The following is a 15,260-nucleotide window of genomic DNA, read 5'->3' as shown; positions in this document are numbered from 1 at the left end:
TACCACAATACTCGGACCGGTTCGATCAACTTAGTACTCAAGTGCAGGATCTCTATTCCGTAGTGAATGATCTACGTACTGAGCAAGTCCGTCAGGGAACTGTACTTGATTCCGTGTTGATGATTCTTCATCGTCAGTTTCCTCCGAGTTCCTAGTCTTTGGCATTTGTGCCAAAAAGGGGGAGAGTGTCTCAGTGTTTAAGTGTCTAGGTGTGTAGGGGGAGTTTAGTGGAGTTTACTTGATGGTTGAACTTGGCATTTGAAACTTAACTTAACTTGAAGTAATTGTGATAACGTGTGTTTAATCTTTGTCTGTTTAAATTTTTGCTCTTGTGATAACTTGTGTTTTGATTTTTTTTATTTCAAGTTATTTTCACTTGATCTTGGATTGGTATATGTTTCTTTGCAGGGATTGATGTGCAAAATATTCTAGACTTGTTGATTGCTCAGTTTGAAGTCATTGTAATATCTTGTAACCTAAGTGTTTTGTCACAAATTGCCAAAGGGGGAGATTGTTAGGTTTTTTATTTATTGGCAATTTTCTACAAAATATTCTAAGTGTATTCTTTCATGTATTTGAGCTTTACACAAGTCTAGAATATCACTGGTGTGAAGAATTGCAAGATCATTGGAGAAAAGCCTCGCGTTCTCACCGCGTTCACAAACGCGTTTGAACGCGGGCACTGCGTTCACACAGACAGAGAGCCGCGTTCACAAGCGCGTTCGAACGCGGGCACTACGTTCACACAGACAGAGAGCCGCGTTCACAAACGCGTTCGAACGCGGGTACTGCGTTCACACAGACCGAGAGCAGCGTTCACAAACGCGTTCGAACGCAACCTGAAGAGATCAAGCTGTCGCGTTCGAACGCACTTGGGCCCGTTCGAACGCACCTGAGATTAAGTTAGGCCGTTCGAACGCACTCGGGCCGCGTTCGAACACACATATAAAGTTTGCAATTTATTGGATTTTCGTGAGTACGAATATGACTTGGATTTGGCTCTATCTTGGAGATCATATATAAGGATAGTGTTGCCCTAACCTAGGGTGGTTGAAGAAGATTATTCAAGGAGACTTTTTGGAGGCTACATCGGTTCTTCAACAAACAAGGCCCTTCGCATCTACAAATCTTAATCTTTCGTCTTAAGGGCTATCTAGACGAAAGATCAATCTCGAGGGTTACTGAGATTGGACTTCAATCACAAGAAGCAGTGAATCGTGGGTTCTAGCGATCAAGACTGAGAGGAACAAAGTCGTTTGGATCGACGGGTTGTTTTGTGAGTCAGTCTTGTAACTGCTACTATCATAGTGATTGGTTTTGATCCGAGTTTGGATCCGTGGTTTTTTCCCGTTTGGGTTTTCCACGTTAAAATCTTGGCGTTCATCTCTACTTTCATTTTTAATATTTCTTTCGACTTTTACTTAAGTGAATAAGAAGTATCATTGCCTAGAGGTTAGATACATACGTGTGTCTAGGGGTTTTTCAAAGACAAACATCGAGCCATGAAGTTACATCTAAAATAGAACTGGATGAGCCAAAGAAGCCGCAATCAAGCTCAACCAAACATAGCGGCAGGAAATAATACCGGAGTACCAAGAATCGCTACTACAATGGTGCCTCCTCGAGCTCCCCTAAAGCTATCCCAAAATATGAAGTACACACCTAGCGGTCCGGGACGAGCACTCACACTTGCTCAAGTGGAGGAACGAAGAACAAAAGGCCTATGCTTTCGTTGTGATGAGAAGTTTGTACCCGGGCATCACTGCACTAAACCGATGGGATCGGTAATGCTAATCGATGGATTGGAGGAAACTGAGGATGAGATTGCAGATGAAGATGAATGTGTGGTTAGACAGCAAGGAGGAGTAGCTGAGGTGCAACTTGTGGAGGACATGAAGATTGCAAATCACACTCACCTGGAGGGTGAGGGAGCTCCGGTGCTTCGATCTAGGCAGTCAGCAGTTCCAATGGCATTTCGGCACAGTGAGTAGAAGATGGGGGGGGAAAGACTACTGGCAGGGGAAGAAAGAAGAAAAGAGAAAGAAGCAAATAAAGAGAAGAAGAAAATAGAGAGGGAGAGGGAAGGGAAGGGGCGCACGTGCCTTGCACGTGCGCGCCTTGCACGTGCGCGCCTTGCACGTGCGCGCCTTGCACGTGCGCGCCTTGCACGTGCGCGCCTTGCACGTGCGCGCCTTGCACGTGCGCGCCTTGCATGTGCGCGCCTTTAAGCTCAATGCACATGTCAGGCACGTGCATGAATATATATATATATATATTGGATGTTACCCTTGGAACTATCCAATCGTTGGAATGGTATGAAATTCTAATATGTTGTTTCTCTAAAAGTTAGGAATCCAACGCAATTAGAATCTCATCGATCGGGCTAGTAGATCAAAAGTTATGAAGGAAACAATGACCAAAGGTCAGGAAGTGGCAAGATGGACGTGGATAATTTGGTTAGGGTTATGAGAAATGATGATAGGTATGGTGGATAGGTTAGTTCTTTGAACAAGATGAGGTAGGAGAAGAGAGCTTCTAGATGTGGCTAGTAGCTGGAGTGAGGAAGGAGAAGTGATGGAAGATTAACCTCGGTCGTAGAAGAGAGCTCAAGTTGGATTCCGAGGGGGAGGAAGGAGAAAGGAGGAGGGAGAAGTTAGCTCAAATCTAGATGGAAAAGAAGTCCCAATAATCAATAATTCTAAGTTGGCTGCTTTTTTACATTGTTGGAGGCTAGCCAATCATCTAAAAATGCTAAACAAATCCTATTACGCACAACTTATTCGTCGCGCTTTCGAATGCCCAAAAAATAGGGCTCTAGATGTGCGGAACGCGAATCAGGCGTTCGAACGGCCAAAAATCGTGTTATATATCTGCGAACATAAATCAGATGTTCAGACGCCCTCCATTTGCGTTCGAATGCACCTGCCAGAAGTCCTCTTATTTTTTTAAAACATAAATAAAAAATGATACAACTTGAAACAGTTTAATCATGTCCAATATGTATCTAACTCAAGAACCACAACATCCCTAAATAAGTTTCATCCTTGAAACTTCAGAAGTTTAATAAATAATCATGAACAATCAAGTTTTATAGTAATAAAGCTTGTGCTAGTTAGGACATTCTAATAAATATATCAAATTTCTATGAAATACTTAAAATTTTTTAATATATCAAATAATATTTATATAACTTGTTATTCTCATTTAACTAAATATCCAAATGGTAGCATCTAAAGGGCTTTTCTCTTTGTCTTCTAGTGAAACTTGCAATTTGAATTTTTCTTCATAAGTCAGAATGCTTCATTTTTCTATTACTCATCCAAATAATTTTTTTATCAATATAAGGGTCCAAAGTTGATCAACTAATTAATATAGATCTTCTATACGATTTCATGAAATTTGAATTGTTATTCATAATTCACACTTGTCAATAAATCTTGAAAGATATCATCATCAAAGTAAAGTTTGCATATTTACTTTCTCTAGATATTTTTTTGCGTAAGTCTCAACATTTGAATCATAAAATGATCGCTCATAAATTTAATAAAGTTATATAGAGAAAAGAAAATTTTAGATCCACTAACAAAATTAATAATATTCATACTATCTCATTTCATATATCATGATTGATGTTTAATCATAAATCACAAGTCATCCTTGTATCATCTCTTCAGATTGGGGCATGATATTTACTGCATTCCTAGGGTATAATAACTTTAATGTGCATGTCTAATGATTGATGATATTGATCACTACACTAGTTGCAAGTATCACAATGTAATTGAGTCTCGTCACGGTAGTGTTTATTTACCCACTCAACCTAGTGTTAGGAGGAGCATAGTGTATATAATACATATCGATCATATCGATTAATGCCTGAGGTTGTGAGGTTAGGATGAGAATATTAGGCACCGCATGTGTCAGTTTGAGCAAGCGTAACACTACTGACTACGGAGACTAGACGTTGGATGATCTTCAAACTATGATTAAGAGGTGAAGGTCATAAACTTAGCAGTACCTATAATGCAAGACCAGAGCATCCTTGAATAATGACTCATATTTTTTGCACATGTGGTGCAATGATTTTGGAGCTGAGGGCTCAAATGGGTAGCATCGATGTGCTATGTTGACCCCTATGATGTGATAAATTTTGCAACTAAGGTCCTTAGTTTATAGTTGCAAACTATCAATCATGTTGTTCGCCGAATAAGGGGCAAACGATTCTACCACTAAATGTCTTTCCTCCTTGATGAGTATTGCATGATATGAGCTTTATTGCTGCTTATGATTGTCGCTCTACATGAGCTTGAGATAGAGAAGTTGATGTTTTCAGGTGATACATATCATGTTTACTATTATTAACACAAATGGGTTATAATTATATAAATGATGAGTACATTGTATGGATGCATCGTTATAATCATGGTTGACATATGTATATTATGTTGCATCTTTTTCTTACACAACTTTTCTAGGCTTCATGCTCACTACTCTTTGGTAAAAAAATATTTTTTACGGATTAGCATATAATTCCAAGTTCATGGAGGAGTTGGTGAGGATTATAAGGGCCGACATCAATCTCTATCTAAAGCAAATGATCCGTCCCTCCTTCCAGAGGAAATCTGTCTCATTCGGGGCGATGGATGTCTGCGCAGGTATCAATCCTTCAATTCAGAGCCCCTTGTCATCCCGCCTTCCCCAGCTGGATATTTCAACTCTAATATCAAGCCCCGGAGAAAACACCCGGAAACAACAAGTAGGGAGAATGAATAACATACTAGCCTAAAAAAAGAAATTCACTTTTGCGTTCTGCATTTCTATTGTTTTTTTTTTCAATGGCCGATCAATCCTCTTCTGCTCAGGTAGTATATCCCAAACTCAATGGGAAGAACTATGCCTCTTGGGCATTCGCTATGCAGATTGACATGTTCGGTCGGGAACTGCTTGCTTACACAGATGATGGGTCTCTTGTTGTCCCAAGCAAAAGTGATCCCGAATATGCTACCCTTGCCCTTAGCTTGCTTGGTGGAACTTGATTGAATGAACTTGATTACAGGGAAGGCTCAATCGCTGGAAGGAAAGTCTCACGGGATGTAACAGAAGTCCCACGGGATAGAGGGCAACTCATACTATAATTGGCTCCCGGCTAATCATCAGATGCAGGTTACCGGTCCGTCCTTCCGAGCGGGTCCATCCCCTCCCCCACTTCCCCCCTATGGAATTTAGCTTCTAATGCTGCTTTATGTCTGTCCCAGCGACCCTGCTTACCCGGAATGTGACCTCCAGGAAGGCCCTCCTTCTGCTTCACCACCATTAACGATCGATTCTCCTTGTCCCGCCTTATAGGGATAATTCCCTTTTCACCCCCTAAACTATCACACATTTCCATATTGACCCCTTGAACTTTTTTTTGGTACACACTGGCCCCCTAAACTATCAGAAATACCTCACCCCCCTATGTCGTTGACAGAATTAATGAATTGACCAAATTACCCCTCCACTTATAATGACGAGATAATTAAGTGGCTTAACTAATATTAAAAACTTTAATTATTTTTTAAAATTCCTTCATTACCCTCCCTCTCTGCCTTAATCCCCCTTCTAAATATTTTAATTTTTTTAATTCCTTCATTACCCTCTCCCTCTACCTTAATCCCGATTTTGATCTGATACAATTCGGACTTCACCGATGTCGTCTCGAGCATGGATACACTTTAGGAGTGTCTTTGTTTCTTATTTTAATGTTTAATTTCTAAGAAAATAAGTTTTCTGTAAGTCACGTTCGAACGCGGGTGGAGTGCATTCGAACGCGGTTATGAATGCGGTTGTGAATGTGGTTATGAGAGTGTGCATTGTGCGTTCGAACGCCGCATTCGAACGCACTATGAACGCCTGCATTGCATTCACAAATCCAGAGAAGTGAGAAACAGATGCGTTCGATCGTGCGTTCGAACGCCTGCATCGCATTCACAAATCCAGAGAAGAGCAAACTCGATGCGTTCAAACGCAGTCGGCGAAATTATATTGTTTAGGGTTAATTTTGAGTTATTTGGTTAGCCTCTAAAAGGGATGTGGATGGCAACCAGAGATTATTATTGAAGAATTGAGTTTTGCCTTGCCTCCTTTGTCTTCTCCGCTCTCGTTCTCTCAATCCCCGGCGACGTCGCTTCTAACCTCCTTCGACCTGCTAATCACCCTAGACCCTTAGGGGCGACGGCCCTCTCCTCCCTCTTCTTCCAATCTATCTAACACTTAACCTAACCCTTCCATCAACCATAACCTTTCCATCACCACTTTTCACCGGTGCCACCCCACAAACGCCGGTCCACCTCCAACCACCATCACCTAGGATCTCGTGCCTCCATCCACGGATCCTAAATAGTCCACATTGATGTTCGTCCACTAATCAGATGATATCTCAAGATCCCCACATCCGATTCACTTGAAACTTAATTTGTTGGAAAGATATTTTATGGGGCTACAACATATCCAAATTTCACATCGATGCAATGGCAGAATATTTTGGGATCTTATTACAAAGTTTTGTGCCAGAATTAGTCCAAATCTGAGAATTAGAAAAGATCGAACCTTAGCCTAAGGGGAGATCGTATCAAGCTTGGTATCAGAGCCACCGTTCCTCGGACACGCACTTCCTATGATGACAACCAGAGCCACGGCTACACGGCGAGATGAAGAAGAGATTCTCCCAATAGAGGAAGGGGAAACGGTTGCAAGGACTTCCACCCACGGAACCGCCCAATCTAATCAGAATACAAAAGAACCTAGTGTTCAAGCCATGTTGGGATCTCTTTCCGAATAAATGGCCATCAACAACTAGATGATGATGGAGATGATGCGAGAATTACGGGTGATGAGGGAAGCCATGGCGAACGGGAACGCACCATCGACTCCACGACGCGAGTCCACTTCCATGAATCCATCTCCGCCAGTTTAGAATTTGCAACCACAATAGTCGTTGCTGCCACCACCCTATGGGCAAAGGCAGGCAAGGATGGTTCCACCAGGCCTAGTTGCAGGTGAACCCATCCGACGAGCGAACCACTATGTAGATCACCTTGGAGATCAAGATCCGTGGGCGGTCAATACGATCCAGAACCACGGCGAGTTAATCAAAACCGAAGGAGGGATTATCAACCCTTCATGGTGTCTCCTCCCCCAGTTAGACAAGGACTTGGACATGATCCAAAATGAGACAACGGCATCCGTGGACATATCGTGCGTCTCGAATTCCCTAAGTTCAAAGGTGGCGACCCGATCGATTGGCTGTATAGGGCGGAGTAATTCTTCTCATACCAAGGTATGGCGGAAGAATACAAAGTGACGCTTGCGAACTTCCACCTTGAGGATGCGGCGCTTCATTAGTTTCGAGCAACCAATGCCATTGAGGCTATCAAAATTTGGACTGAATTTTGTGCTGATATCACACGGCGATTTGGAGTGTCGGGGTATGAAGACTTTGATGCTCTCCTCTCAAAGACGGTGCAAAAGATCACGGTTGGGGCATACCAAGAAGAATTTGAGAGGATAAGTAGCCGATGTCATCCACCATGGACGGATCAGCAACTTCGCAGCACCTTCATCTCCGGGCTGCGAGGAGACATACAAGCTGATGTGAGGGTTTTAAGGCCTAGAACCTTAAAGGAGGCCTTCGAAAATACGGTGCTTATGGAAGACAAACATAGGGCCATAAAGTTACACCTGAAATAGATTGGACGAGCCAAGGGAGCCGCAATCAAACTCAACCAACCATAACGGCGGGAAATATTACTCGAGTACCGAGAATCGCTAATGCGATGATGCCTCCTCAAGCACCCTTGAATCTATCCCAAGATGTGAAATATGCACCTAGAGGTCCGAGACGAGCACTCACACCTGCTCAAGTGGAGGAACGAAGAGCCAAAGGCCTATGCTTTTGTTGTGATGAGAAGTTTGTACCCGGGCATCGCTGTGCTAAGCCGATGGGATAGGTAATACTAATCGATGAATTGGAGGAGGCTAAGGATGAGTTTGCAGCTAAAAGTGAGGGTGTGGCTGGGCAGCAAGGAGTCGATGAGGAGCGACCTACGGAGGACATGATGGCCGAGATCTCCCTCCACGCCTATTCTGGGACACCCGCACCAAGGACTTTGAGGGTGAACGGTGTAATCAAGACATTTCTAGTGAGAATCTTGATTGACACCGGATCCACCCATAACTTCATTGATAAGAGGCTCCTTAAGAAGATTGGGCTTGAACCGAATTGGAGATGGCACCACATTGCAAGCGGATTTTATGTGTGGAGGTGTGGAATTGAAGGTGCAAGGCCAATTCTTCACATTGGACCTTTATCCATTGGCCTTGCGAGGTGCCGATATTGTTTTGGGGACTTAATGGCTTCGAAACTTAGGGCCCATGACATTTGATTTTACAAACCTCACCATGACATTTTGAAAGGATGACTAGAGAGTGCTGCTGGATGGAAATCAATAGCTGAATGAACTTCCAAGCATAGGGGATGCAAATGAGCTCATCTCTTTCTCAGCACCCACTTTCCTTTTCTCTCAGATTTGCAGAGAGACAGCATAGGGGATAGTGAACTGGTCTGACTCATGGAGGAGCTGAGAGAGAACCCTTCAAGCCACCCCAAGCATGAGGAGAGCGGCGAGTTGGTACTCGAGCGCAAGTGGATCAAGGTACCCGCGGATGAGGAGCTATGGAAACTATTGATGGCACACTTCCATGATACTCTCATAGCAGGCCATGAAGGGGTCTTACATACCTACAAGCCGTTGGCCCAAAACTATACATGGACAACGATGAAGTCGGACGTGAAGAAATATGTGCATGAATGCCAAACCTACCAATGAGTCAAATCGAAGACGCTCAAACCCAGCGGGCTGTTGCAACCACTACCTATATCGGAGCATATTTGGGAGGACATCTCCATGTACTTCATCGAAGGGTTGCCAGAGGTTCAAGGACAATCGGTGGTGTTTGTTGTGGTGGATAAGCTGAGCAAATATGCTCATTTCATAGTATGAGAAGTGGTGCGCTTGCATGGGATGCCTAGGACGATTGTGTCAGATTGGGATCTCATCTTCATCAGCGAGTTTTGGTCCGAGTTCTTCAGATTGCAAGGGACTCGAATCAACCTTAGTTCAGCTTATCACCCTGAGACGGATGGACAAACCGAGGTGGTGAATCACGGACTCAAACAATACTTGCGATGCTTTGTGGCGGACCGACCAAAGGATTGGGTCAAATTCCTTCCATGGGTCGAGTGGTCATACAATACCACTCATCACTCTAGCATCGGCATGACCTCTTTTGAGGCGGTTTATGGGCACACTCCCCCAGTCTTGCGTACCTACGATAGACTCGCGGTGGGAGATAGAACCGAACTCGACTTGGAACTTGCTGATTAAGATGAAACATTGAGACGGCTCAAGATTCACCTAGCAACAGCCCAAAACCGCATGAAGCAGACTCATGACAAAGACCGGCGTGAGCGAGAGTTTGAGGTGGATCAATGGGTGTTCGTTCGAGCTCAACCGTACCGGCAGTCCACATTGAGGCCAATTTTGAACCAGAAGTTGAGTTACAAGTACTATGGTCCACTGAGTGCTACAACGAATCAGTCTAGTAGCTTACCTGTTGGACCTACTTGAGGGAACCATGATACATCCGGTCTTCCATGTATCAGCATTGAAGGCCCAGATTGGGCCTAACCATGTGGTGGGTTCGGCCTTGCCTGAACCAATGGAAGAAGACGGCCCAACTGAACCGATCCGAGTCTTAGGTCGTAGGAGAAGACGCCATGGATCCAGATTGGAGACCGAAGTGCTAATCGAGTGGCTGGGCAAACCAACTAACGAGTCTACATGGATCGCTTCCCAAATTTCAAACCTTGAGGACAAGGTTGCGGAAGCGTGGTGGATTGATACAATTCGAACTTCACCGATGTCGTCTCGAGCATGGATACACTTTAGGAGTGTCTTCGATTCTTGTTTTAATGTTTAATTTCCAAGAAAATAAGTTTTCTGTAAATCGCGTTCGAACGCGGGTGAAGTGCGTTTGAATGCGGTTGTGAATGTGGTTGTGAAAGTGTGCATTGTGCGTTCGAACGCCACGTTCGAACACACTGTGAACACCTGGATCGCGTTCGCAAATCTGGAGAAGTGGGAAAAAGGCGCGTTCGAACGCCTGCATCGCGTTTGCAAATCCAGAGAAGAGCGAACTCGGTGTGTTCAAACGCGGTCGACGAAATTGTATTGTTTAGGGTTAATTTTGAGTTGTTTGGTTAGCCTCTAAAAGGTATGTGAGTGGCAACCAGAGATTATTATTGAAGAACTGAGTTTTGCCTTGCCTCCTTCGTCTTCTTCGCTCTCATTCTCTGAATCCCCGGCGATGCCGTTTCTAACCTCCCTCAATCGGCTAATCACTCTAGATCCTTAAAGACGGCTCTCTCCTCCCCCTTCTTCCAATCTATCCAACACTTGCCCTAACCCTTCCATCAACCATAACCTTTCCATCACCACTTTTCACCAGTGCCACCCCACAAACGCTGGTCCACCTCCAATCACCATCACCTAGAATCTCGTGCCTCCATCCACGAATCCTAAACAATCCACCCTGATGTTCATCCACTAATCGGACTATATCTCAAGATCCTCACATCCGATTCGCCTGAAACTTAATTTTTTGGAAAGCTCTTATTTGGGGCTACAATATATCCAAATTTCACATTGATCCAATGGTGGAATCTTTTAGGATCTTATTACAAAGTTCCGTACTAGATCCAGTCCAGATCTGAGAATTGGAAGAGATCGAACCTTAGCCTAAGAGGAGATCGTATCATGATCCCTCCCTCCTTCTCCCCAACAGCTCTTGCGATCTCTTCGGCGACATTGAGCTCGAAGAAGAGGGCAACGGTGACGCTAGTCTCTATCCTCCCCAACGGCTCTTGCGACCTCTCTGACGATGCTAGGCTTAGATAAGAGGGCAATGGCGATGCCTAACTTGAAGAAGAGAGACACCGAGCTTGGAGATGAGGGCGTGAGGCATTTGGAGAGAGAGAGCTCTAAGAAGAGGGCGACGGTAACGGGGAGGAATTTAGAGAGAGAGAGAGAGAGAGAGAGAAAGGGCTCGGAGAAGATGGTGACGGCAACGCCAAGGAGACGCTCGAGGAAAGGGCTCAAAGAAGAAGGCGGATCTGTCTCGCCTTGATTAGCTGCAATCACTGGAGGCCGAAGCTACACCGATCCAAGATCCAACTCCAACGGGAATGCGAATCTTGCGATGTATTCAAGCTCGAGCACGTCGGAGAGGAAGACAATGGTAGGCTGTGGAGGAGGCGACGGTGGTCAACGCCGTGGATGCGGTGGCTATGGCAATAGAGGCTGCGGTGGGCTAGGTTGAAGCCATAGTAATGGAGGGAGAGAAAGAAGGGTATTTTTGTCCACCTAAAAGTTTCTCATGACTTGCACATGTACAAGGGTAAAATTGTGATATATTTGTTAGGTGATTATCACGTGACATCTTTTGGATATAAATGGGTAACAGAACCCTAATGGAAGAGGTCAAGTGAGGTATTTCTAATAGTTTAGGGGGTCAGTATATACCAAAAAAAAGTTCATGGGGTCAATGTGGAAATTGGTGATAGTTCAGAAGGTGAAAAGGAAATTATCCCTTATTTATAATTCATTCATTTGTTTTATTTTTATAAATAAATGTGAGGGGCACGAATACCTTGAGGCAAGTGTTTCAAACATTAATTTATATAAATTTGGGCCCAAATTTTAATTGGGTCCACTTATTATTGGTAATGGATTAATGATGTAGCTAAAAGAGCTTAAAGAGTACTTCAATATCATAAATTCGTGAAAAGAGAAATGAATGAAAATTGACTATTATAATAATAACAAGAGAAGTGAGTTAAATATCACATTTATTGTTTGAGCTTTAGGTCTCGAGTACCCATTTTATAGTTAAAAGAATTTATATATATGAACTCACATACGTTTGCGCACCGCTCTACTCGGTTCAATTTGTGTGCGCAGATAAAGTCCAAAATTACATTTTATAATTTTTGCATGAAATAATTTCGGTATGATTCGATTATGACCTAAAGAGGTGGTTCAATGCGCCATTCATGATCAGGTGCCTTTAGTTCCCATCAAAATTTTGCACCCTTTGGTCGTGGCTATTTATTTCTATAAATAGTTCTACTGGCTACACTAAAAAATTATTTAATTGGTTTATTCTATAAATAAACTTTGAGTCTTCTACTACATTTAAGAGAGAGTACTACACTGTTCTAGGTCAACAAAGCACTCAAATAAAAACTTTTTTTTGTGTGTAAAGTAAAAAATCAATGTTCACTGTTTTAAAAGCAACTGATAGAGGATGGATTGGTCTTAAAAAATAATATCCAACGCTAGACTCCATTTTATACAGAATTTAATATGCTGTAAACTATAAATTTATTTAATTTTTTATGACTTTGTTTGATCGATTTTTTTGTGATTATTTGAATTCGGTTGGTACCGCCAATATATATATACAGTTATGGAACCAACTCGTTCAGTCTCTTAAACACTCTTGCAGCATCCAAGCCAATTCTAGAGTAAAGAGCCTGCAAAAAAATAGTAAGAAATTGTTGAAACAAATTTCCTTCTTCATTAAAAGTACTTTACATTATGATACATCATTTAGATGCAAAATTGTAATGCATAAATAAAAAGAAGACTACTAAATGTAACTATGAAATAAACAAAACTTCCATATATACCTGAGAGTGAATTGTGTAATGGATTTTATTGTCGATGACGGCAAAGCTTGCATTAACAACTTCTGCACCTTCTTCCTGTAGAATACTAATTACCTCATGGAGCTTGAACCTCTTATTAAGGCTGCTAATCAGAACCACCTCCAAAATAGTGTCTTGATGTCGTATTTCGATCAACGGCAATTTAGTTCCTATCGTCACTCCGTTGCTAATTTCCTTGCTGATTCCTTTGATGCTTGCTCTCAAATCTCTCCTTTGCTTCAAATTCTTGATCTTTTCTCGAAGATTTTGGATGTAAGATGCAGCTTCCTCAAAGTAATCTTGTTGCGTTAATACGTTCTTAGTAACAAGAAAAATATAATGCATAAGATGTAATGCAAAGATAGCATTAAAAAGTCATAACCCGTTTTTTTTTCTGGAAACAATAAAATTAAATATAAGAAACGAATGATATAAAAAAATATGGTATCTTTTATAAAATAGTGATGGCAGGACCTCAATGAATAAGGTAGTGGCCAGGTGGCAAGAGATACTACAACATTTAACATATAATATTTGAGCCTCTTGTTTTTTGTGTGTGTGGTTGCTATCAGTTCTCTGTTTCAGGTTTGGAAGTTGAATTGTTTTCATCTTACACATTCTTTGCTTCCAAGAAAGAGGTGAAAGAATACAACGGAAACCTAACTGGAGGTGTGTTCAAGTAGAGAGACATATTACCAGACCTCCGACACAAGAAATATCAGAAAGTAATCTCACAATATTTGAAATACAGTAGAATGAGAATATAATGATTAAAAAAAAACCATCAAGCCTAACTCAGATACTTTTTATTTATATAATTAAAAAATCACTTCTCAAAGTCCACATTCTGGTCAATCAAAAAATTTGAAGCCCAAAATTTGAGTGTGTAAAAATATTTGATACCTTAAATTTTAAAGTAGTTGCATGGAGAGTTAACAATCAGGAAGTGGGGTATCAAGCATGCACCAAAGGCACATAGATATCATTTAGAAAGACCAAGAGAAAAGGAGATATACATATATGTATATGAAAGCACAAGACTAGTTATTTAGTTACCTTTCTGGTGTTGTAGTAATCCTTTGGGATGAGAGAGGAGAGCTTTAGGCAGAGGTTCTTCATTTGTATTCTCCTCTTCTTTTCTATCATCTTCCTATCCATCTTACCTCCACCCCCACCACCACAACTACTCTTCATCTCTGCTGCCTCTTTCTCCCTCTATGCTATATATCCCTAACCCAACCTTAACCACTAGTATGCAGCAAAACAACACGAGTAGAAGAAGGGAAGAAGATCCCACCTGCTTCTGAAGAGAGAAAGAGAGAGAGAGGTTTCACTTCTATTGGTGGGATTACGTGTCAGATTCGGTGGGCTCTTAGCCTCTCAGTTAATATATAAAGCGACAATTTTGGAGCCGTCGTATTTTCTTGTAGGGCCTACTCGCTGAGACCTTTCAGTATCCTGAAAGGTTTGGGTATCAGTCTGTTTCACTACAAGCTTTCAAGATATTTCCGAATTGTTGATCATAATTTATTTATTTTTCAATTTATTTATCAAAATATACCACCTCCAACTTAAGTATTAAAATACCTTTATTTTACCGTAACAAAATATTTAACTATTAAGCACTTTACTTAAATGCTGATAAGATCGGTATTTTTTAAGTAAAGTACTAATCTTATCGGTACCTTTATTAAAATGATTTAAATAATAGTTTATATCCCTTAAGCCTAGGAGGTCTTTACTTACAAAAGTGCTTAATAATTAAATGTTTTACTAGAGCATTTAACAGTTAAATATTTTAGTTAGTGCTACAGTAAAATAAACCCGTTGTGTCTATTTTATTTTAAAATAAAAATAATTTGATCAAAAACTCGATATTTCAGTTAGGACGACTATAATTAGGACTAATTATGCTTAGAATCTGTGAACTATAGTCTTTTTTTTTATATAAACCATCTTTTTAAATTTTCATTAAGAGGGTCAATATGTCACGAAAAATAAATAAAGAGGGCCACACTTATTATTTTCTTATTTTCCTAATTTAACGGTAAGTAAATTCTAAATACAATTTAACAGTATACAAAAACCAATTCCAATATAATTTTTAAATTTTACAAGGAGTATAAGATAAAACCTCAGATAATCTTATGTATATCAATAAAAATAGCAACGATTATTTAATCAATATTAAAAATTTTAGTTTAATTATAATTTTTTGTTGTGTTAGTGATACCATTAAGTTCCCACTTGTCTTATATATATATATATATTTTTTTTTAGAAAAAAAAAAAAAGAAAAGTGCCCTCTTCATGGATCAAGTCTATATCATTCTAGCTAATTTTCTTACCCTATAAAGAGAGAAGGGACGATAAGACTGTTAATTATAAAGCCAAAGGCCAAAAGAAACTCTCACGTTTTTTATTTTTTTTCCACACCATTTTCCTCAACGAGG

The 15,260-nt window shown here is 41.1% G+C and overlaps 1 protein-coding gene across 1 annotated transcript; it reads right to left on the bottom strand.

Annotated features, from left to right (window-relative positions):
• Window positions 1–12,312: 12,312 nt before the first annotated feature.
• On the bottom strand, window positions 12,313–14,155 carry LOC140778701 (transcription factor bHLH168-like). The gene is made up of 3 exons (XM_073123535.1): window positions 13,865–14,155; window positions 12,791–13,126; window positions 12,313–12,634 (listed from the first exon to the last, which is right to left on the bottom strand). The coding sequence occupies exons 1-3, from the start codon at window positions 14,000–14,002 to the stop codon at window positions 12,566–12,568; spliced, it is 543 nt and encodes a 180-aa protein (XP_072979636.1). The 5' UTR covers window positions 14,003–14,155; the 3' UTR covers window positions 12,313–12,565.
• Between the last annotated feature and the right edge of the window lie 1,105 nt (window positions 14,156–15,260).

This window comes from Typha angustifolia, chromosome 15, assembly GCF_048772165.1.
Source record: "Typha angustifolia cultivar Huaian chromosome 15, ASM4877216v1, whole genome shotgun sequence".
Lineage (NCBI taxonomy): Eukaryota > Viridiplantae > Streptophyta > Magnoliopsida > Poales > Typhaceae > Typha > Typha angustifolia.
Note: the sequence above shows the minus strand (reverse complement) of the source record. Positions and strands in the feature narration are given on the sequence as shown.